The sequence below is a fragment of the Canis lupus genome, chromosome 31 (genome assembly GCF_048164855.1).
Source record: "Canis lupus baileyi chromosome 31, mCanLup2.hap1, whole genome shotgun sequence".
Taxonomy (NCBI): Eukaryota; Metazoa; Chordata; class Mammalia; order Carnivora; family Canidae; genus Canis; species Canis lupus.
In genome coordinates, this window is record NC_132868.1 from 7,773,257 (window position 1) to 7,799,125 (window position 25,869).

Here is a 25,869-nt window from a genome sequence, read left to right on the forward strand (position 1 = left end):
TGTCCATGCAATCCCAACATGGGGGGTGGGGATCCGAGTAGCGGAAGGGCATTCCACTGCAAATCTTCGGATGCCGGCAAAAACCGCACCTTGGTAATCAAGTGCTTTCCCTTCTGTGATTAATAAGAAATCATAAGAAACCTTTACAATCAGGGGAAATGATTTCCTTTCTCTACCTAGTGTTGCCTTTCATACTGTTTCATGAGGTTTCTCTGAAATAAATACCAAAGGAGTATCTGCATGGAAAAGACCTGCTAATTTCACGGCGCCAGGTATCAATAAAAATGATGGACAGAAAAAAAAAAGTCACCTGGCTTCCTCCTTGCCCACAGCCTCTGCTGCAGCAGGAGGTGGCTCGGTGCGTGAAGCAAAGCCTTGTTTCATTTCTCTCCCGAGGGCCATCCATCATACTTCTAATGTGTGTCCCCCAGACTTCTCTACCTCGGTTGGCAATAAATTCCTTTCTTTGTGAGAAAGGAACACAACACTGGGAGATGTATTTCTGGTCCTGAGGATATATTTCTTCTCCAATGGAAACAGTTAATATAAAAAAAAGTAAATCTGCACCTAAATACCTAAATGCTCAGCATCTCAAACATTTACAGACAGTGATGGGCTAAGTATTAGTTACACTAAATATTCTCTATGAAATGCCATCAGATCTGTTTCCCACATAGGTTCCATCTTATAGAAAATTAGGTGATGACTCCTGGTTTTACGAGGACAAGGGCACCCTCCTTCCAGGACTCCTCAAGATGGGCTTCTTGGCAGAGTGAAGCAAATGAGGAAGCCATCCAGCTCTGGCTTCCTGTTGGCATCAGTTTCACCTGAATCTCCACATATTTCAGAAGGATCGGCACGCTCTACAGCCTAAGAGCAGGACAGATGCCAAGAAACATGTGAGGTCCGCTTCAGCTAGCCTCTTCACTACTTCTTAAAACAAAAATCTGCCCTCAATTGAGTTCCAGATGTCTCATGTCTCCCCTTCCCCACCTCGCCCCCGACTCTCGCAAACTCTTACCCATCTTCTGGAATTCAGCACAGCCAGCCCTGCCCTCCCGCCTTGCCACCACTCCATACATCTCTGGCACTGGCTCCGAGAACTCACCATGAACTCTCAGAGGCAGGTAACAGGCTTTTGGGTACCGAGCATCTAGCAATGTACCAGGCACACATTTATGCTCAATGGATCTTTTTATGCCAAATGAAAGCTATTTGGCAAAAACTAAGTCTCTATTATTTATTATATATGGTCTACCTCCTTGACTTGATCTTCTGCTTCTGGAAGGCAAGGACTGTACATGATACTCAGTAGTTCCAACAACCAGCAAAACATCCAAAATACGAAGTATCTTCATGGCTTATGGTTGATGGAGATTAATGTTAGAATAATAAGGACGCATCGCAACGTGATATGTGTCTTTAAAATAGACCGGAGCATGGATTAGCTACGTGTCTATTTTAAAGGATATACACGTAATGGTAATTGGATACAGTAAGAGAGGCCCCAGGTTAAATATTTACAGACCGCCTGGTTCTGTACTAATCAGGATAGTGATGGGAGTGAAAGAAACAAAGACCAGACATTGCTGGGGCGCGTAGTCTCCAGGCAGGATTCCTGGGGCACACAGGCTCTAACACTCCTACAGCTTCCTCAAGGCTTCCTTCCATGTCTTTCCACTGTAATTTTGCCCTTAGTGTAACTTCCCTCCATAACTGTAAACACTCCCCCCCCCAGGATCTATGTTAGCAATTACTGTCCAAGCATATGGCCACCGATCTACATCTGAAGAGTCTCAAGACTAAGGTTCTACTGGACAGTAGTAAATAACTTTATCTCAGCAGCAGCTAGCCCTGCAAGGTCATGGCAGTCTTGCTTCCAAATTCCTGAGAGACTAACGCTCTCCCCCTAAGCCCCAGCAACTAAAAGGTCTAGAACCAGCTATTCCTTATAATCTCAGGGAAGATCTTTCTGCCCATGGCTCCTGTCCCCATCCTATAATAATAAAGAGACCTTTCTGCACAAAAAATGTTTCAAAATGCTTTCTGGACCATTTGCTCCTGGCCCCACATCAGTGTATTCGAATAGCAGCTCATTTTCCAGAAGTGGAAATGGAGCCTGTGGAAATTTAATAAAATCGCACAGCTGGAAAAGTGGGAGCTAAGGGTTGAGATGGGGCCTTTTAAACTCCAGAGCAGGCCACCTCTCCCACTGCCCTCTCTGTATCTAGATGGTTCTGTTATCTTTGGTGAGTGCCCCTGCTGACATTCAGTGTCACCTCTATAAGCCAGCAGGTGGGAGGCTGCTGGAAGCCACTGCCCTCTCTCTTTGCACAAGGCATCCTTTGCCTTCGAGAAGCTGCTGGTGTAGCAGCTGGATGTGGAATTTAATAGGCAGTAACCAGTGTCACCGTGGAGCTATGGCCGAGGTTTGAAAATCCCACTGAGTCAGGCATCGGCAGCTACGAAGGCTGTGCTTGGTGGGAGCCCTGACTCACCATGTTGAACACGGCCATGGTCAGAATGATGGCCGTGGTGAGGACGGTGAGGGAGACCCGCGGCCAGGGCCGGTCGGCGATGATGCCCGACGACTTCAACAGCCACAGGAGAGAGGCGGATGCCTTCTTGCTGCATTGCTGGGAGGAGACAGAAAAGGAAATGCATTGCTGGTTTATGTACTCCCCTGGGTTTCTCTGTGATGTTTAAAACCACCAGAAGCATCAGTATTCTTTGCAGAGCAAATAATAGGCTCTGCTCTCCCGTGGGGGACCCATACCAGGTCACAAACCTTATTAAAATTAGGTTGGCATCACTGTTACAAATAAAGAACAAATTAATTACACTTCTGTGATAAATGTAGAACAGTTTGCATGTCCTTTTAGATAGACCTGAAATTATGTTTTAAGAAAAAATTCTCTGGTAAAGGAAAAATATGTCAGTTAATTAAACCACTCTGGGGGATGTGTTGGGTCTCAGATCCCAGTGATGATAAAGCAAAAATTCAGCTGATCCAGGCAGAAAACACATCAACAGGTAGCTCGTCCTAAGAATACAAATGGACCACAGAGCAGATTGATGCCCCAAAGACAACACTTCATTGTTCTGAGGCGTGTGTCCTGGGGGTGGCTTTACCTCATCTCACCCACGAGGGGCTTCTTGCCACTCGGGGAGGCTCTTTTTTCCAAATTTTTAATTGTGTTTAACATAATTTTTAAAAACACATGACACATTTTCTCTCCTTTCCCCTATAACCCCTTTCACTATAGGGGAAAGGAGAGAAAATGAGTGGGAAATATCAGAGAGGGGGACAGAACATGAGAGACACCTAACTCTGGGAAACAAACAAGGGGTAGTGGAAAGGGAGGTGGGCAGGGGGTCGGGGTGACTGGATAACAGGCACTGAGGGGGGCACTTGACGGATGAGCACTGGGGGTTATATTATATGTGCCAATCGAACTCCAATAAAAAAAATATACAAAAAACCCCCACATCACAGAACATTCTCCCTCTTCATTGTTAAGTACGCGGTTCAGTTGTTACCTTCAGTTGTGTTACCTCTATTCACAGGGTTGTGTAGTGTATCTCTGTGACTTCTGGTCTCGCACCATGGGAAAGTCTATACCCATTGAAGAACTCCCCTCCTCCCTTCCCCTTGCCTCTGACAACCACCAACTCGTTCTCTGTCTCTTACTCTGGGTACCTCGTGAATGTGGAGTCACGCAGTATTTGTCTTATTGTGACCGGCTCATCTCACTCAGCATCATCTCCAGATTCATCCATGTTGTCACATGTGACCAGATTTTCTTTTTATAAGGTTGAATAATACTGCATTATGTATAGACCACATTTGATTTAGCCATTCAACCATGGATGGACACTGTGCTGCTTCTGACTTTGGGCCATGGCGAATAACGTGCCAATGCGCGTGGGTGCTAGAGAAGCTCTTTGGATCCAAGAAGGGACTGAGGCTTTTGCAGAATGGTGGGCAATGTCCCCTCAGCATTTTCAGTGGGCCAGACTCTGCTCTGTGGGATTTCAGTGGATGAGCTCACCTCATCCTGGGGGTCACCTTTCTGGGGAGGAGCCCCTTTGATATGGACTTGTGTCAAGGTGGTGGGGGAACAGAGACGGGGAGAGTTCTAAGGGGTGGATGACAAACTGCCTGTGCCAGGAGTTACTGTACATATTTACAGATGCTCCTAAGAGGACAAGGGTTACATAAAAGTTCTCTAGGGATTTATATTTTAACCTTCATGTCAAAGGGGTGGCCCGATGGCTACATGTTCTGAAAACACCCCCCAAAAGGTTACGATTTCAAAAGTTTTAAAAGAAGGCCAACATACTGTACCTTTCTGACTCATACTACTTAGTTAATAAAATGGTAAATCTGGTGTGACATCCATAAATCTCAAATAGCAAAGCCTCAACAGCATGAATAAACAGTTTTATTTCTGTAACTCTTTCACATTGTCTCTCTGCTTTAATGGAAGCATTGCGGTATGCTAAACACTGATACAGCAATTAAACTAGTTTTTTTTTAAGATTTTATTTATTTACTTAGAGAGAGTGTGAGCGGGGTTGGGGGGTGGTGCACAGAGGCAAAAGGAGAGAGCAAATCCCGAGGAGACCCCATATTGAGCACAAGCCGGATGTGGGGCTTGATCCCAGCACCCTGAGATCATGACCTGAGGTGAAATCAAGAGATCCTACAACACAGAATGAGAGGTGGTCAGAACAGTAAGAACCAGCCTGTGGCCCAAGATCAAACCCCTACAGCTGAGAGGCTTTCTGCAGGTTAGCTATCCTCCCTGACTTCTGCTTCCTCATCTCTAAGATGGGGTAGTTATACCTGGCTCCTTGGTCTTCTAAGAGGTTAAAAGCTACATCAGGCACCAGGGGCAGACCTTACAATCCTTAGCTCTTTCTTGTTACATTTATGAAGAAAACATCATACTTCTCAGAGACATTTTAGGGACCAAAAGTCTCTCTCTCTCTCTCTCTTTTTTTACATTTTATTTACTTATTCATGAGGGACACAGAGAGAGAGGCAGAGACACAGGCAGAGGGAGAAGCAGGCTCCCTGTGGGGAGCCTGATATGGGACTTGATCCCAGGACCTCAGGATCATGCCCTGAGCCAAAGGCAGACGCTCAACCACTGAGCCACCCAGCGCCCCTAAGGACCAAAATCTCTTTGCTCCATATCAATATGAACAAAAAACCCCTCATTTCCCCTCCTTTTCACTACAGGCGAGGCCAGGTGAAGAGAACTGTCATGAAACATGAAAATTGGTAAGCACTGCTGGTGACAAGGACAAGGAAACAGTGGGTGACACAGATGAGCCCCCTGAGCCACGATGCAGGGGTCGGGGGAGACATTCACAGGAGCAGCAGATGCCAACGATGGGGAGCAGAGAAGAAAAGGAGGATCTGATTAAGGAAAAGGAGACCCCTGATTCTACTGCGGCTCTGAATAAAAAGTACCGCCTGGATCCTGATGTGATAATTTGGTTCAGTGTATTCTATTTTGGGTGAAGTATTCAAGTAAAGTCTCTGAGGGAAAAATAAGTTTGTCAAAATTCGCACCATCCTCATGAAAGGTTATAAATAATCCCGTCTCATAGAATATTTTGGCATTTATTGAGCCAAAATCAAGAGTTGGATGCTTAAGTGACTGAGCCACCCAGGCGCCCCAGTGTCCTTTTCAAAAATAAAATCTAGAGAAGTAGAGAGAAGTAGGTGTTTCTATTAAGTGAAGTTTAATAACATGAAACACATTTAGAAAAGCTATAAATCTAACGAGAAGTAGCAAATTTTTAGTATTAGAAAAACAAAACTCATCTTAAAATCTTGTCTGAAAAAACATTTAAGTTTATCACATAAACACGCATTTTTGTGTATTTGCCTGAAGGAACATCTAGTTTGGCATTTTAATTCCCCAAGGACTGTCTTTTTGAATGGCAGCAACAAGCTGCAGGAATAATTACTTGTAACATTTAGTGCTACAGAGACTGCCATGTGTACTTTGATTCTTTAATTGTACTTGAATTTCTGGCAGAAAGGCTTCTTTATTTCCATCAATCATATTTTACAAAATCAACATGTTTCTTCCATAAGCCCTGAGTGAACTACATTCCTCAGCCATCCATCCACTGTGTGGCACTCACAGCCTGTCCACATTGTGTTATATCTGGCCACAAGGAGAGTTGGTTGAGGATGGTGACCCTATCATACCCATCTTTGTATTCCCAAAGCAGCACAGTGTTGAACAAAGAGCAGGGACTCAACAAATACTTGCTCAACATGTTCTTTATCTTAACCATGGAATCAAAGGGAAATTTCCAGCAGCCAGAAACACAGGTGCTCACTGCTAAAGGGACTGAAGATGTGAGGTTGGCCTAGGAGTGTTCTGGAACTGGATGCAAGCTATAACACCTGGAGGGTGGGCTTTTGATGCCCATAGGAGGAAAGAAAATGTTGCCTTGGTCTTGCAAAGGATGGGCAGCTGAGACCAAGATCCCTGAATAAAACCAGAAGCCTCAGGGTGCATATCTCTTTTCAAGTAATTATTTTCATTTACTCTGGGTAAAGTTTCAGTATTGGAATGACTGGATCATATGAGCACTGACTAGGGTAGAGAATTGTTGAATCATTATATAGTACACCCAAAATTAATACAACACTGTATGTTAATTATACTTCAACAACAACAACAAAAAAACACAAACAAACAAAACCCCAGAAGCCTCAGGAGACTGTTCCCGCCATGTAGAGTCTAGAAAAACTCCATGCACTAGTTCAGGGAAGTATCAATAAACTTCCAATGATAAATTCTAATTCTAAATACGAGTGATGGGTTTGAAATGTTATATGCTCCATAATGTGAACCTCAAATTGAGGGGTTATTGAGTCAAAGACCAGAGAAAGTCCTTGGAGTTCCTGCTAGCTGATGGAGGACAAATCCCACTGAACATGACCTCAAAATAAAAAAGAAATTATGAACTACATAGGACAACAGGCCATAAGAGGAAGAAACAACAGACACAACAGAAGGTAGAATTAGCACCACAGGATCTTCACATATCATATCAATTTGAAACAGCCTGCAAAATAAGATTAAAATAATCAAAGGTGGATTAGAGTAATAATGAATGAGCATTTAAGAGAAAATAACAGATGTATTTTAAAAACTATCCACAAAGACTCTCAAGGGATGAAAACGAAAATATAGATATTGAAAAACGCAGTAGTTATGCTGAAGAGGGTAGGATGGCTCTGAGGAAATACCTCATAAAACAGCACAGAAAGACAGGGATGAAAAACCACTAAAGGAATCTCGAGTCACAGAAAGGATAATAAAAAGAACCAATACACTTGTAACGAAAGTTTGAGGAAAAAGAAAACAGAAAGACCAGGAAAGAAGCAAAATACATGGAGCCATGGAGAAACAGCTTTGTGGACCTGGAGCAAAAAACGAGCTCTGTGGCTAATGAGACATCCTGACTCTCAAACGGGAAATGAAAGTAAAGCTGTACCTCAACACCAGAAATCACTGGCCCACGACTAACAAAGAGCAAATCTATAAAACAACCAGAGAGAAGATATATTACCTACCAAGAAACAGCAATTAGACTATAGATTTCTCCTTGATATGTTAATATGGAAAATATGGAAAATAATGTTTTCACAGTATTAGAAAAATTATCACAAACTCTTTCTCAATAAGGAAAGAACAGGCCAGTTTTTAAATACAAACGCTGAGTACATGATGCACAGGCTCTCACTGAAAGGATTAAAAAAGAAGGAAACAGTCAACAAAACTAAAAGGCAACCTATGGAATGAGAGAAGATATTTGAAAATGACATATCAGATACAGGGCTAGTATCCAAGATCTGTAAAGAACTTATCAAAATCAATACCCAAAAAACAATCTAGTCAAGAAGTGGGCAGAAGACATGAACAGACATTTTTCCAAAGAAAACCTATACATGGCCAACAGACACATGAAAAAATGCTCAACATCCCTTGTCATCAGGGAAGTATAAATCAAAACCACAATGAGATACCACTTTACACCAGTCAGAATGGCTAAAATTAATAAGACAGGAAACAACAGATGTTGGAGAGGATGTGGAGAAAGCGGAACCCTCTTGCACTGCTGGTGGGAATGTGAACTGGTGGAGCCACTCTTGCTCCAGAGGTTTGGAGGTTTGGAGGTTCCTCGAAGAGTTAAAAATAGAGCTACCCTACGACCCAGCAACTGCACTGCTGGGGATTTACTCCAAAGATAAGGATGTAGTGAAATGCCAGGACACCTGCACCCCAATGTTCACAGCAGCAATATCCACAATAGCCAAATTGTGGAAGGAGCTATGATGTCCTTTGACAGATCAATGGATAGAGAAGATGTGGTCTAGATATACGATGGAATATTACTCAGCCATCAGAAAGGATGCATACCTACCATTTACATTGACATGGATGGAACTAAAGGGTATTATGCCGAGTGAAATAGTCAATCAGAGAAAGACAATTATCATATGGTTTCACTCATACATGGAATATAGGAAATAGTGCAAGGGACCATAAGGGAAATAGGGAAAACTGAATGGGAAGAAATCAGAGAGGGAGACAAACCATGAGAGACTCTTAACTCTGGGAAACAAACTGAGGGTAACTGGAGGGGAAGTGGGGGCAGGGAATGGGGTAACTGAGTGATGGGCATTAAGGAGGGCACATGATGTGATGAGCACTGGATGTTATATTTTATGTTGGCAAATTGAATTTAAATAAAGAAAAAAATTTATTTTTATTTATTTATTTATTTATTTATTTATTTTTTTTTTTAAGAAAAAAATTTAAAACAAAGGGTTAGAAAAGGAACAATCCTTTGGGAATGTGGAGATGGAATCCTGGAGGAAGGAATGATATATTCAGGAAGAAAAGTGAGAAATTGAAAACAAAAATGATGACAATGAAAACAATGAATAACAAGAGCAGTTTAAATTTAGAAAAATTTAACCCAAACTCTTTATCTTTCTGTGCTGTTTTATAGGCTATTTACCCAGCTCTCATCTTACCTTCTTCAGCATAATGACAGATCAAGAATCTGATCATCTTATTTCATCTTTCATACTCAGGAATGGAATGGAAGATGGAACAAGAACATCAGATTTGGAGTACAGTATTCTTCAACAATAAGATGGAGCCATTGATGAGCTCTGTTAGTCTTGTGTACATTACACATTTTAAGTTAATTAGTCAAAAGAAAATACTAGGATGCATAACTTCCAAGTCACTATAGGGAATAAAAGAGAATAAATAAATTCCATGGATCCAAGGGGACACAGAAGAGGAGGAAAAATATATAGAAGCAATGAAGATACATGCTGGAATAAAAAAGCAAAAGCAAAATAAGACTGTCATAGTAATTATAATGCACGTAAGTGTGTTATACTTGACAAGTATACTTGACAGAGACTGTTAGATCAGAGGAAATAACTTGCAACTGGATTTTTTTTTAACCAGAGACACACCTAAAACCCACATACTGACAAGGAAAAGTCAAATACAAAGAAGGAAAAAAAGAAGTCTGGGAAAGTACGAAACACAAAACGCTGCAGAATTATACTGATATTGGAGAAAATAGACTTCAAGGGAAGAAACTCCTGTAGGGTAGAGAGCTTTTCTATCAGCCAGTGTGTGACCTACACACTATGTCCTTCTACAGGACAGACTTCATCCCTGCTGGGAACAGGGTCACTGGGCTGGCATCACATAATCTCTGCTACACACAACAGGGGGCAAACACACTGAGAAGTCTCTTCTGATGCGTGCTAGCATTTTCATTTGCTGTATCTGGCATCCCTGTTCTAAGAGACACTTTTGGGGGTGGTTTTCTTTGTGGTATTTTGGTTAGAGTCACTCTTGTATTTGTTCCAGAGATGTACATCCACTCAGGTAGTCTAGTATTCAATCTGGCCATAATTCTGTACTTATTATTACTCATATTATAATGACAAGCATTATTAATTTATTGCCCCCTGTAATGAAAACGTAAACTTATTCTCCATTTTAGTTTCTACTTGTATGAACTGGAGTGTTTTGGTCATCAAGTAAAATAATATATTTTCTTATTTGAAGGATTCTCATATATGTGAAAACATTTTGCAAAGTATTATTATGAAAGGTGCTTTCTTACTAGAATATTTTAGAGTCTAAATCCACTTGTAAATTAACTTTCCCCTCCCCATCTTACCAAATGTCCTTTGTTTTTTTAAAGATTTTATTTATTTATTCATGAGAGACATACAGAGAGAGGCAGAGACACAGGCAGAGGGAAAAGCAGGCTCCCTGCAGGGAGCCCGATGTGGGACTCGATCCCAGGATCCCGGGATCACACCCTGAGCCAAAGGCAGATGCTCAACTGCTTAGCCACCCAGGCATCCCTTATCAAATTTCCTTTAAAATGGAGCTGTACTTTCCCCAGAATCCAGTTTTAAATAAATTGGGCCAAAAGTTGAATAATGTTTATCAAAACTAGACCAGAGGGAAATACAAATGTGGCTCTCTGTGAGGTGGTCTTGACTTACCTCTGTGATTTTGACCAGTGGATACTTAGCCGTCACTGCAAGGCAACATCCATGCCAGGTATGCCCACGACCATGAACGTGGTCACCTGCTGGTGACTCTCCACACACAGGCTGGCACCTTCCAATTAGTCATAAGGGTCCTAGGGATTGATTCCAACCTCCTTGCTATACTACAGGGCCAGATGTGTACCATCTGTGAGCACCCGTTTCACTAACTGCAGAAAGGGCATTTCCTCCAAGGGATCTCATGAGATGAGCCACAATACATAAAATGCCTAGCAGAGCAAATCATTTTTGATATAATACGGTTATCTGTAAACTGAGATGAGATTAGACGCAGAGCTATTTGTGGGGATCCTGCCTGTCACAGGCCCTTTGCACGGATTCTGAAGGTTCTTACCCAAGAAAGGGAAACCTTTGCTGGTCTTACAGCACTCAAACTGGTGGTCCTGCTCCAAAGTCTTCACTTCCACCATCAAGAAATCAGATTACAAGTCCTTCTTTATCATGGAGGATCTTTATCATGATCATTCTTTATCGTGGAGGAAAACTTTTCCTCTAAGTGACTGGAGTGGAAATTTGCTGAAGCACGCGGTACCTCCAGAGTTTGGCATCTCTCATCCACAAAATGTGGGGCTGGACAAGGTTATCTCTGGGTTCCCTGTCTGCTCTCAAGTTTTACAAATCTGAAATGCTAACCGGCATCTGCTGTAGATGCAAGTGCCTCATGAAGGCGCTGACACGGCAGTGCCTGTGGAGACCTGACAAGTGGGGACCCAGGAGAGGCCAGGGTGCCAGTGGCCAGGAGCCCAGCAGTGCTGGCAGCAGGGGTTGGTGGCTGGGGCTGAATTCAGAGCCACACATTCAGAAAAAGTCAACCCGGGTGAGAATGAGGGCAAGACATTTTCTGCACAGCAGTGCCAGGAGGCTGCCTTTGGGTGCAACCCAACGTTCCTTCAAGCTTAAGGAGATTAAATATTTATCTTGTATTTCAAGTGCTGGAAGTACTACAATGAACACAACAGGGCTGAAGCGAACTCGCTGGTGATCTTTCCATCTAAAGGATCACAAAAAATAATATAAGATGAGAAGCCCGACCAGCAGGTATGAGGGAAGTTGGTGACAAAGGTGGGCTCTGCCAAATTGGTTTGGGAAGGCCGGGAGGTTATTTCAAACTGAGGAGACAACTCAAAGCACATCAGAATCAAAGAATCGAAGCATGGGTGAGAAGGCATTTCACTGTGGCAAGAAGATGGTCACCCACTCACCAGTGCTTCACACATCTATCTACCTGCAGAACCTGTGCCCACGCCAGGCCACCTGGAGAAGGGAAGATCCCTGTGGCACTCGGGGACGCCTAACTGGCCGGGTGGTGGTGCTGGGGAGGCCGCGGAGGGGCTGCGTGGAGCTGGATGAGTGCACACAGTGGAGGGGAGCCTCACCGAGATGCCTTTAGTCCAGTAGTGCTTCCTTCATGCATGCTTATTTTTTTTTATCTTATTTATTTATTCATTCATGATAGACAGAGAGAGAGAGAGAGAGAGAGAGAGAGAGAGAGAGAGGCAGAGACACAGGTAAAGGGAGAAGCAGACTCCATGCCAGGATCCTGATGCGGGACTCGATCCTGGGACTCCAGGACCATGCCCTGGGCCAAAGGCAGGCTCCGAACCGCTGAGCCACCCGGGAATCCCCTGATTTGTTTGTTTGTTTGTTTTTTTAAAGATTTTATTTACTTATTCATGAGAGACACAGAGAGAGGCAGAGACACAGGCAGAGGGAGAAGCAGGCTCCCTGCAGGGAGCCCAATGCAGGACTCAATCCCAGGACCCTGGGATCCTGACCTGAGCTAAAAACAGACGCTCAACCACTGAGCCACCCAGGTGCCCCCACGCATGCTATTACATGCATTCCTGTGGGCAGCATTCTGCTGGATTCACTGGGAGACAAAAGTCAGTGTGGGAAACAATTCTTATCTCAGAAAAAAACTACTCTATGTAGGGGAAACAACAGTCACACTCACCAGAAAAATTAAAAAAAAAAAAGAGGGGGAGTCAACTAAGTTGTTACATAATCAAGTGCTAAATTATATGGCACAGATCCTAAGTCCCACAGCACTCAACAGAAGCGCCCACTGCAGGGGCTGGTGGGCTTCTGAAAAAGGTTCTAGAAGGCAAGCAGTTGCAGGACCCACCCACAGAGTGAAGTAGGCAACAGGCAACAGGCGGCAGAGGTAGTGCTGGGGAGCCACTAGTGCAGTGAGGGCGGGAGCGAGGGGCAGAGAGGGGTGCGCTCTGGGCTTCTCATAATAGGAACAGTGGCAACAAGTAAGTTCCCAGACTTTTTTATCAGACTGAACAAGTATCTGATTTTTCTACCAAAAGGAAAACAGAACAAAACAAAAAAACAACCCTGCATTTCATGATCACTCTTATTTTTTGCCCATCTTAACGTGTCTCTACTTTTTTATCAAATCCCGCTGTACCAAATGACCAGGTAGTAGCAGATCCTTTTTGTGCAACACAATGGGACAAAAGTCAAGCTCTTGGAAAGAAAATGTTAGAGTTATCTTTTCTCTCTCTCTCTCTTTTTAAAGATTTTATTTATTTATTCATGAGAGGTACAGAGAGAGGCAGAGACACAGGCAGAGGGAGAAGCGGGCTCCTTGCGGGGAGCCGGAGAAGTGGTACTCGATCCTGGGACTTCAGGATCATGCCCTGGACAAAGGCAGACGCTCAACCACTGAGCCACCCAGGCATCCCAGGGTTACGTTTTCTCAACCTCTTTTATCAAAGAATGTTACTTGAATTCTTCCTGCAGGGAGTTTAGTACCAGCAATATTACCACAGTGTTGCTTCTGGCATTTACGTTAACATATGGTAATGGAAGGATATGAAGGATATCAATATTTCAGGGATATTAAGTACTCTTTCATAAACTCAGTATTTAATCCAAAGAGAAATGCAAAACATGGTAACACTTCATATAATTGGTAGGGTTTCAAGAGGTCAGGGAATGAGCAGTTAGGATGTCAGGATTCTTCTCCATGACCGCTAGGATTATCTGTGACACATGTTCACTTTTGACTGAATTTGGAGGACAGAATAGAAAGCACATTGAAAGCCTTTTTAGACTGGTTGTGCCTTCATTTGTTGGATATTGATGGTTAGAAAAAAGTCCTTACAGAATTGTTTACACAGTACAAAGAACCTCTTATAGGAATGAGAAGAGTTCCTTTTTGAATTTTACCAGTTACCTCTTGACCAAGGATTACAGCTGGCCACTGGTGGGGATGGAGGGAGCCTCATTCACTGATCCTACCAATTCAAGTTCAGAAAGAAAGCTGTCCTTAAGGACACCTGGGTGGCTCAATGGTTGAGCATCTGCCTGTGGCTCAGGGTGTGATCCCGGGATCCCCGGGATTGAGTCCGGCATGGGGTTCCCCGCAGGGAGCCTGCTTCTCCCTCTGCCTGTGTCTCTGCCTCTCTCTCTGTGTCTCTCATGAATAAATAAATAAAATCTTTAAAAAAAGAAAGAAAGACGTCCTCAAGCCTAGTCTTCCTGACCACTTTGGCAAAATCCAGGCTTCTTTTGAGGGGGAGGCAGGCACCAATTCATTCCCAGAACTGAAATTTGCGCTTTGAGACAACGCAGAGTTACAGACTCCCTTGCATCTGGTGTGTGGGTGTCAGGGTCTTAGGAAGCCCCTGGGAAGGGGAGGAAGCAGGCATCGTGGGTGTGGGATCCTGACGGCCCGGAAGCACCAGAGAATGGGCCTGGGAGAGACGAGGAGTCCTGGCAGGTTGGTGGGATTCTATCCAGGCTGAGAGGAGAGATATTACATAAGACAAAAGCATTCTCTCAAAGGCAGCAAAGTTGCTCTGGAGATTCTCTTTCCAGCTCCCACTTCTCTGTTTCTTTTCGATAGCAACTTAGTGGAAAGAAAAAGTCAGCTTGAAACCTTAAAAATATACTGTTTCCCCCACCCTGAAGACTGGATTCCTTGGAACAGAAAATGAGAAACGGGGCCCGTTAGACACAATGGTAGAAGCTGCCGTCAGCCGAACAGGACTTGGGTTTCCAGTGGGACCCCACAAAGGATAGCTCCTTTTCTGAAAACCTGAGAAGGGGGCTGCAGAAGTTTTCTGAGGGCCAGGAAAACAGAGTGGAGCCCATGTGTTTTTCCACCTAAGGAACATGTGAACATGGAAAACCAGACTTCTTTTATATTAAGTATTTTAGAAACTTGACACCAATTCCCATGGGGCAATATTTATACCCTATAGTTTTTCAGGGGATTTTTAAGAAACCTGAGATGCCGTGTGTGCATTCCAGGAAATCTGAAACCACAGTGCCAGTTTTGGAAGAGTTTCCAGTCCAATTTGAAACGTCTAAATTATGATATAGCAAACAAACCCCACATTAATTTGCAAAGGTACACAGCAGAGATGGTATAGAGCATCCGTTGTTGAGAGGCAGAGACATACACTGAAATCTTAATGCTTTTTGGCAAAAAGATTTCAACCCATCAGACTAGACTGTACCTGATGCTTGAGAGCTGGCTCAGGGTGACCTCTCTTGTTTCCACACATCTCCAATGAACAAGATAAAGCACTGACTATCTTTTTGGACTTCCATCTCATTGTTGGCTTCCTTATGATGTTCTCATGGAGTTACTTGCTTTGACTCAAGAATACACTTAGATTTGATTCTTACATCCTGAACTAGCACTTGAACCATAACAGCTTGCAGTGATTGGTTTAAATTAAAACACTCACCAAATGTATTTTTACATTTGCTATTTTCATATGTTCCAAAATTTTATGTCTTGAAAGTGGATATAAAAGACATATTGGTTTAAATTTCAATTCCCTTGTATGTGAAAAGCCTCCTATTATACTAGTGCTTACTGCTATAAATACTCTGAAAAGTCAGAGAGGATACAACGTGATGACAGAAATAAATAAACATGAATATAGGTTTATGGTGTGACATACAACACTTGAAATAATCTTCAAACTAGTGTCTTAGCTGTGCACAATCCGCCTCAGTTGATATTCTGGGCTGCTGACATGAAGGGTGCATGTTGCTTTACCGGGACCTGTAGCTCTTAAAAGGGTAAATCAACAAGCTCCCCTGCATCCAGCAAAAAAACAGTTTTCACTCAAAGAGCACAGTTTTCAAGTAAGTTCCGAATTTGAAGTACCTACCAAAAGCTGTCCAGCAAAGCAGATGAAAAGGATAAAGGCGAGCAGGAGAAATGCAGCTCCAAAGGAGATCCCCAGAATCGATGTTCTATCCGGAAACAAAAAGGAACAGGTTAGTGTGGGGGTAGTTTCCATTATCCTGGAAAGCCATCAGTAATACTTTGGGCTTAATTAGGACTTAATTTAATAAGGACTTCTTTCCTCATTCAGTTTTTGAGAAATGAAAATGGAGCTAAAACCAACAATACGTCCATAGAACAATGTGTCCACGACTGTGTCTGGTCAACTTGCTGGTTCCCCAAAATTGCCCTACAAGTACCAGGTCATTGTGAAAGCAAAATAATCTTTTTCTGGCTCTCCTATGCAACTAGCACTTCAATGCCTGCACGTGGCCCCTTCCCTGCCACTGATGTCCTGGCAGCTGCTGCCCTTGAAGACCTCCTGGCCCTTCCTTACATCTGCTCACTTAGGGAGACACTAAGTCCTTACCCTCCCCAGTACAATCCAGCCAGATTCACCTTCTCTCAGCAATCATGCAGCTAAATGTTTACTGAGGTTCCCTAAAGATTTCAGGGACCATTCTTACCCCAAGCTGATGAACATGCAAACTTCTTCCTATGATCATGTGAAAAATTAAGTTACAATTCTGCTACTGACAGGTTGAAGGTAGATAAGAGCATTTATAAGAATTGTATGCCTCTTTGAGACATCCTTTTTTATTTTTATTTTTTAAATATTTATTTATTTATTTGAGAGAGAGAGCGAGAGAGAGCGAGAATATGAATATGAATCCCAAGCAGATTCCCCACTGAGCACAGAGCCCAATGCAGGGCTCGATCTCACGTCCCTGATACCATGACCCGAGCCGAAATCGAGAAGTGGATGCCTAACCAACGGAACCACTCGGGTGTCTAGAGACATCCTTTAAATCATTAAAAAGTTCAAAGCCTCTTTAAAACCTCATTTAATCCAAGAAGAGAAGTGTTCAGGGGTATTAAAAGAGCCGAACCACAATGAATAATCAAAGCTGAAATTCAAATGAGACATCTAAGGAGACATCAGGTGGTATCTCAGACTGCAAGAGACCCTCCAGTCAATGAGTTTGGCCAGAGATACTGAGGAGACAGAAGGACTGGTACAGAGAACAGAGCATCAACACTCTGAATATCGATGCACAGAAGGCTCAGAAGCAACTCAGAAATGCGTGTGCACAGCTGTGAGCCCACAGGGAAGGAAACAAAGCAGATAACCAGTGAACAGAGCAACCCCCCCACCCCCATTGCCATCATGATGGGAAGGCTCCACTCAGCTCACACTATCAAATACCTCCTCTATTAGGAACAGTCAACAAAAGTTTGACTTCAAAACAAAACCTGAGCCTGACTTGATGACGCCCTGGGCACTGAGCTGTCTCCTAAGGTGATGCACAGTGATTTCAAATACCTGGCCAGATAATGACATCTGTTCACATTTTTTTTAGTAACAGTTAAGTCTGTAATAGAAGGATGTATATACACCAAATATATCTAGTCCCATACAAGGCTGTAATGACAGAGATAAGTAAGATGTACTTGTTTTGAGCTGCTTACAGCGCAGGAGGGGTAAGCACCCTATGTCCTTACATGCCCCCCTCCACCCCTCCAAGAATATCTTGCTTTCAGACAGCACTCCAGTCCTCAGCCCATCCTTGGTCAGAAGCCACCAGTCTCGCATCTCCCCAACACATTATCTGGGAGCCTCCTGCTTAGCCAGGCAGTGTGGTGGGAGGGGAGTGTGAAACAGCACCTCAGAAGAATGGAGGCCCCTTGGCACTCCTGTGACTGAAGAGGGACACAGTAACTCATCTGCTGAATTTGGGTTTGCCATCTTTCACATCCATCTTTACAGGAGAGGCTCAAATGGGCTTTCTTTGATTCTGTGCTGACCTGGTTCCTTTCTGATTTCAAGGTAATGTCAGCTTCATAAGGCTGAGTTCAGAAACATTACATCTTTTTCTTTGGTCGGAAACTGTTTAAATAACACATAAACGATCTCTTCTAGAAGGTTTGGTAAACGTCAGCTGTAAAACTGTCTGATGATAGTGATGGTGATAATGTTGATGATGATGGTGGTGGTTGACGATGAAGGTGATGATGGTGACGGGTGATGGTGATGACATTAATGGTGTGACCATGATGGTGATCATGATGATGATCCTGGTGATGGCATGATGATACAAGATGGTGATGATAAGAAGATAGATTACTTTCTGCCAAGTACTGTTCTAAAGGCTTCATATGTATAAACCACTAAATCATCATAAAAGTCATGGATAGTAGTTACTATCATTACCTCGTTTTACCAAGGAGAAACAGTGGCCCAGAGAAGCTGATATAATTGTCTAAGTCATATCTCTATGAGGTGGTGTGGTCAGGACTTACGCCCTTTCAGTTGTATTCCTGATCCAGATTCTGTTTTTCGGAGTAGACAAATCACATTTCTACCTTGTTTACTGTCTCTATTCCTTCAGTCAATCTTGATAATTTTCCTGGAAAACTGTTTCATTTAGATTTTCAGATGTAAAATATTCTACATAATATTCTTTTTTAATTTCAAAAGTCTCCATTTTTGAAGCATAATTTTCTTGATTTTAATGTTCTTTTTCCTTTTCTCTCTACATCAGACTTTTAAAGCTGTTCATGGTTGTTGATCTTCACAGTGAATGAGCTTTTGGTTTATTATTAAGGTCTATGCTTTCTGATAGTTTTCTATATAATTAGTTTCTGATTTAAATTTTAACAATTGCTTCCTCCTTCTTTACACAAACTTATATTACTTTTTCCTTGACAGCTATTTATTGCCAATCTTTTGCATTTTCTAATAAATGCATTTAAGGGCATAAATATTCCTATAACTACTGCTTTAGCCAAATCCTATAGCTTTTGATTTGTAGTTACTTACTGTCATTCTTCTCCAAAAAGCCTCTAATTTCAATTTCCATTTCCTTTTAATAGAAAAGTTATTCAGAAGTCTAATTTATAAATTCCACAAGGAGATTATTTTTGGTCTGTCCCTGCTATTTCTAATTTCATTAGATTTTATCAGAGAGTGCGGTTTCTATTATTTCTACTTTGACAATTTACTTTTCTTCTAGGGTGTGATGAGCACAATCTACTTCTATTATAGCTTATAGATTTCTTAAAATGTTATGTATTTCCTTTCACTGGTAACAAAGCATATTCCCTAAATATGTCTATTGTGAGAGCCGGATGAGTTAGTCAAGTTCCCAGTGGGCTGACTTAATGGTTCAATTTGGTCTGTCAATTTTAGAATGCATTACTATTTCCGGTGAGGCTTGTGGGTTTGCCAATATATCTGAACAATCTAATAGCTTTTCTTTATTTATTTCAAAGAGATGCTGGAGTAACCGAAGATTTATGACTATTAAGTTTTCTTGGTGACTGTACCATTATTACAAGGCTTTCTTTTTCTTGTGCTGAATATCTTCCACTTGATTCCATGTCGTCAGAAAATTTTATTCCCACAGCTTTCTTTTTTCCTGTAAGCTGTTTCCCAGAATAGCTGTTTTCCATCCTTTATTTTCAACCTTTCTTGTCTTTTAATTTTGGAAATCTCCTGTACCTAATACAGAGGTGGCCTTTGGTTTTAGCCTCAATCTTTGAGCCTCTTTTCATGGATAGGACATTTTAATCCACTCACAATTATGCAATTTGGCAATATTTGACCAAATCCTTCCTTTTTATTTTCTTAAAATGCTCCATAGAATTCACAAAGAAATCACCACAAATAGGAGGTTTTCTTTGTAAGAAGGTTTAAAAAAACAAATTTAATAAATTTAATAAACACCCATTAAAATTTTCTATCTCATTACATGTCCACTTGGGTAGGGTTGTTTTCAAGGAATTTACCCATTTTATGTAAATTGTAAATCTTTTTGGTCTGGAGTAATTTGTAATATTCCATATTTATCCCAGCAATGTCTACAGTGAATCCTCTTTTATTCCTCATGTCATTAGTCTGGGTGCTCTGTGATTATCTCTTTCTTGATCAGTCTTGCTAGTAGTGGTTTAGGAATTTTAAAACTTTTTCTTTTTTTCTTTTCTTTTTTTTTTTTTTTTGGAATTTTTAAACTTTTTCAAAGAACCTGCTTGTGTTTTATTAATTTTCTGTATTGGTTGTTTTCTATTTTATAGATGTATTCCATCTTTAGTATTTATTCCCATATACTTGATTTGCTCATCTTTTTCTGGCTTCCTAGGTCAAAACTTAGAAAAGTTTTAACCCTTTCTTCTTTTCTAATATAAGCATCCTAAAGCTACAAATTTCTCTCTAAATTAGTGCTTTAAGCTACATTCCACACCTTTGGGTAGGTTATATTTTGATGTCTAAGATATTTTCTAATTTCTCTCATGATTTTTTGGCTCAGAGTTATTCAAAGGTATATAGTCTAATACTGAAATATCTGGGGATACTTCAGATATTCTATTCTTCCTCATTTCTATTTTGATTGTGGTATGGTTCAGTATCACAGTGTAAGATTTTTTTTTTTATCTTTTCAAATTTATTTCAATCTTTTTAAATTTGTCAAGATGCTTTTATGGCCTGGCATATATTTTGGCCATGTTCCACGTGCAGTTTAAAATCACATGCATTTTACAGCTGGGTTCATGTTCTGGGAATGTCAGTTTCAAGAAGTAAATAATCTTTCTCATATTTGCTATATCCTTATTTACATGGTAAGGTTTGTAAAAGGGATATTAAAAGTCTAATTGTGACTACAGATTTATCAAACTCTTTGATTTTAACATTTTTTTCCTTTTATGTATGTCATAGCTGTTTTAGGCATTCTGCACATTTCATAATTCTATGCTTTCTGATGATTTGCCCTCATTATTCAATGTCTATGTCTCTATTAATACTTCTTTCCCTCATGTCTACTTTGCTATTACTACATGTGCAGTAGCCTTCTCATGTTGTTTAGATGATACATATTTTCTATCCTTCAAGTTCCATCCCAAATGCCTTTTGTATTTAAAATGCATCCCTTGGGGGTGTCTGGGTGGCTCAGTCAGTTAAACATCTGCCTTCAGCTCAGGTCACGATCCCAGGGTCCTGGTGGGCGGGGGGCGCGTTTGGTCCCTGCTCAGTGGGGAGCCTGCTTCTCCTTCTCCCTCTTCCTTGGACTTGTGCTCTCTCTCTCGGAAATAAATAAAATCTTAAAAAAAAAAATAAAATGCATCCCTTGTGCTGTTGATAATGCAGCTATAAAAATCACAGTGCATGTGTCCCTTTGAATCAATATTTTTGTGTCCTTTGGGTAAATAGTAGTGCAATTGCTGGGTCATAGGGTTATTCTATTTTTAACTTTTTGAGGAACTTCCATACTGTGTTGCAGAGTGGCTACACCCATTTGCATTCCCACCAACAGTGTAAGATAGTTATGAAAAGAGCCCAAATGTCCATCAACTGATGGATGAACAAAGAAAATATGGTATATATATATATATATATATATATATATATATTCACACACACACAGTGGAATATTACTCAGCCATCAGAAAAATGAAATCTTGCCATTTGCAACAACTTGGATGGAACTAGAGAGTATTATGCTAAGTGAAATAAATCAGTCAGAGAAAGAAAAATACCATATGATTTCACTCATATGTGGAGTTTAAGAAACAAAAGAGATGAACATAGGGGAAGGAAGGGAAAATAAAACAAGATACAAACAGAAAGGGAGGCAAAGCATAAAAGCCTCTTATCTATAGCAAACAAACTGAGGGTTGCTGGAGGGGTGGTGAGTGGGGAGATGGGGTACCTGGGTAATGAGCATTAAGGAGGGCATATGATGTGCTTGATGAACACTGGGTGTTATATGCACTGATGAATCACTAAATTCTACCCCTGAAACTAATACTACACTATATCTTAACTAAATTGAATTTAAATACTAAAAAAAGTAAGCAATGACAAACTATCAGACATGACTCAGGAAGAAACAGAAAATCTGAATAGACCTATAAAAGAGATTGAATCGGAAATTGAAATAAAACCCAAACCAAAAAATACTTGCAAAGAGAAGCTCACACACAAATGGCTTCACTGGTGAATTCTACAAAACAGGTAAAGAAGAATTTCTACTACTTTTTTACAAACTCTTCCAGAAAATGAAAAGGATAGAATAGTTCCTAACTGATTATATAAGGCCAGTATCACCCTCAAACCAACACCAGACAAAGATATCACAAGAAAATAAAACTGAGACGAACATCTCCTATAAATACAGATACAAGAACCTTGACAAAGTATTAGGAAACCAAATCTAGTCACATATAAAAAAGATTATATAACATGACAAAGTGGGATTTATCTGAGAAATGCAAGGTTGGTTTAATATCTGAAAATCAACTAATGTATAATACACTACATTAATAAAAAGAAACCCACTTGATCATCTCAATAGCTGTAGAATCTGACACCCTTTTATTATAAAGGCACTCAACAAACTAAGATTAAAAGGGGATTTCCTTGATCCTAATAAAGGTCCATATGAAAAAAATCCACAGGTCACATTATATTTCATGATAAAATATTGAGTGTTTTCCTCCTGAGATTATGAACAAGAATGTACACGCGTTGTGGCTACTTCTATTGAAATTATGCTGCAGTTATTAGTCAGGGAAATTAGGCAAGAAGTTGCAATAAAAGGCATCACATTGGAAAGGAAGTCAAAATTATCTGTATTGGTAGCTGATATGATTGTGTATATAGAACATTATGTCACAACCTGAGATTCAGACCATGAGTGGCTCAAACCTGTGGCTGTCCAGTGCTCAAGTACATAGTACACTGGCATTCAAATGGATGTACCTCTTATCCCAGGGAACAAGAAATATCATGAGGTAAAGTAATGGTTGGCCAAAAGCTCTTAATTATAACCATTTATCCTTCCTGCTCTATCAAAACTATGCTCTGGCTCATTAAGCATACCAAGATGTTTGTGTAACACAATCAATTTTAATTAACATTCTAGTTGCAAAGCTGTTTCTTTTTAATGCACAAGCATAATTGATTTATATGCTCACTGAAGAGCAAACTTGACTCTTCCCTGTCACGAGGCGAGAAGAATTACACTTTTTAGTGATAATTTTTGACATTGGCACTTTAATCAAGTGTACAGTTAAACAGTGTATGGAAAAGGCTGATTTTAGACAAGGTCTTTTCTCCTTTCTGTGTTTTTCCCCTGGTCAATGTACTTACAAGTGGTCCTGACATGGATGAGGAAGCACTTCTGCAGACAGGAAAAATCCAGCACAACCATACACTATCCCCCAAATGTCTGAAAGTTGTATTAATTATAAACCATTTCTGGGGGTTAATAATGATATCTTTTTTTTTTTTTCAAAAAGAGTTTATTTATTCATGTGAGACAGAGAGAGGCAGAGACACAGGCAGAGGGAGAAGCAGGTTACCTGTGGGGAGCCCGATGCAGGACTTGATCCTGGGACCCCAGGATCATGACCTGACCAGAAGGCAGATGCTCAATCACTGAGCCCCTGAGGTGTCCCTAATAATGGTATCTCTGGAATTCTTTTTAATGTGATAACTTCCATGTCCCTCCTCCCTCTCTGTCCTTACCTCCTTCTCCCATCAATGCTCTGTTCACACCTATTACGTGGTATTCAGCAAGGATGGTAAGAACTCAGAGAAGAGTGCTTTTCTTTTAACTATTACGTTAGCATGCAGGAATTAAAATCCCCTTGTCTCTCTCAAGTGACAGTGGCAGACCCTCAAAATGAAAGGGAATTTGGTAAAAAAATAAAAACCAAAAGCTGAAAAGGACAAAAGGCATTTAAATGCCCATTGCCATTACAGATCCCAGTAGCCTTTCTCTGCTAACAGGACTTGGGAGCTTTGGGGTGTTCTGGCCCCTTTGGACATCCTGGGAAAAGGGAGAAGGAATTATATTTGGCAGAGTAAAAAGCTTCTACTCCACAGCAACAGTAAGGGCTGAGGTTTTGAAGTTTTAGATATATCCCCTCAGAAGGTTCACAGTCTTTTCTTTTTACACTCATTTCTTAGGTGAGCTCATCCCATCCAGTGGGTTTAAATACTGCCCATGTGCTGGCTGTTCCAGATCATGACTCCACGCCCAGCTCCTCCACGAAGCCTGGACTTCCGCACACCCTCCCTCTGTGAAGCTCCACTGCTTGGATGTGTAAGATACCGACACAAGTCTTTGATGCCCAGGACTGAGCCCTGGATTCATGTCTTGCCCTGCCCCGCTCCTTCCCCAGGATTCTCCCTCCCTGTAAATAGCAACTCCATTTTCCCAATTGCTCAGGCCCTCTTTCAGACAAACTCTTCCCCTTACTGTTCCTTTCAGGGTCATGAAGTCCTCTATTAGTTATTCATGCACCCATTCATTCATTCATTCATTCACTTCTTAGTCATTTTTCTCCCTTTTCCAAAAAACAGGAGGCAGTTTTCCCAAAGGAAAACAAACAAGACTGGAGGTCAACTCATTAAAAAAGAAATGAGAAGTGAAAAGCGTTATTATCCCAATGAAAAAATAAGAGCTGCTTAACTTTGCAGATACTGACTTAACTGCCCCTCTCCCATGTCATAGAACCTTCTGTTTAGCAATCCACCCCCTGTCATTATCCTTTAGTATAAGTGGGTTCCAGGAGAGAAGTACACCTGGTGAGGGTCCCAGCACAGACGCACAGGTACTTACTTTGGTAATACCAGAATCTGTACAATAAAGATGCAGAAGAATATGAGACAGGCGCAGGTGACGTAGTACTTAAACGCTGGCAGTGCAGTGGCTCGGTACTAAAGGGACAAGAAGGGAACCATGAGTGCCGTTCCCTAAGACAGGGGCTGAAACCATCAGCCAGTGGCCAACCTGTACATGCATCACATTCATAAGTGGCCAAAAAAACCAAAAACTAAAAAACAAAAAAACCCCAAGCTAAGGACAATGGCTATTCATCACTGGCAATGAGTACTTCCTCCCTCCAAATAGGCCATGAAAGAGTTTCTTCCCCAAACCAGGATTTTTGAGTCTAACTGTTCAGAAACCCATTTCACAGCAACTGGATCACGCCAGCAAGGAGAGAGTGGCTGACCAGAGGGACGAGTGAGTAAAGTGACAGCAGGACTGTGAGCCTCGCAGGGTCCTGGTCCCCTTGTGGATCTCATGGCCACAGCTGTGTGGGGAAAGCAAATGACTATCCATATATTTTACGTTTGAAGAGTATTTTGGAGATGCAATTTCCTCACCTTATTTATTTAATTTAGTCCTGTTTGTTATTATTCATCTCAATGCTACTTTGAGGTATCAAGGAAGTTTGTAAGACAGAGCAGGCCAGTGGGCTTAGTTCTAGGTCTACGATCATTCCATGTGCTCGCCTGGACCTGGCCGATGGACTCTTTCCCTGCAACGAGCAGGTTCACGCAGCTTTTCATAACATCCAGGGCAATACACAGACCAGGGTAGCTGTCACCAGGGGCTGTCCATGCTTGAATCACACAGAAACAAAAGCAGCCAGCCAGCACTGCCCTCACAATGATGGCAATGACCTCTGTCCCTTATGTGACAGGCACTCTAAATGCTTTACATGAACGAACTCATTTAACCCGTACCACAACTGCCTGAGGAATAGTTCAAACTATTATCATCCCTACTTTTGGATGAAGGAACTTCATACCAGAATGATGGATTCACATTCTTAGGAAAACATGGCACATAGGAAAACCTGGGATTTCACCTAGGAGGACTGGCTCCCAAACCCAGACTCCCAAACCAGAAGCTATACTGCCTCCCCAGAGGAGGTTTTATCATAAAACTAAAGGAAGTAACAATTTTTGTGCCCACGCTCTTGAAACCTCCTGACAATACTGACAGGTGGTATTAGCCCTATCTGTGTAGATGGCTGCCCAAATTGTAGGAAGTTATAGTACACATTTCTTGGGTTGAGCCTGCAGGGTTTTAGTGTAAGATGACTGACCTTTGGGGGGGGTTACTGATGTTTCTCTTGTGCTATGTCTTGCTGCCTTCTACCC

At 41.6% G+C, this 25,869-nt stretch overlaps 1 protein-coding gene across 1 annotated transcript in view; it reads right to left on the minus strand.

Annotated features, from left to right (window-relative positions):
• Window positions 1-25,869, minus strand: part of ADCY2 (adenylate cyclase 2) — a 388,518-nt gene that overhangs the window by 61,561 nt on the left and 301,088 nt on the right. Inside the window, exons 14-16 of the mRNA XM_072807368.1 lie at window positions 24,539-24,636; window positions 15,799-15,883; window positions 2,499-2,636 (exon numbers count right to left, since the gene is read on the minus strand). Of these exons, the coding sequence (XP_072663469.1) occupies window positions 2,499-2,636; window positions 15,799-15,883; window positions 24,539-24,636 (321 nt within the window). The remainder of the gene's footprint in view (window positions 1-2,498; window positions 2,637-15,798; window positions 15,884-24,538; window positions 24,637-25,869) is intronic.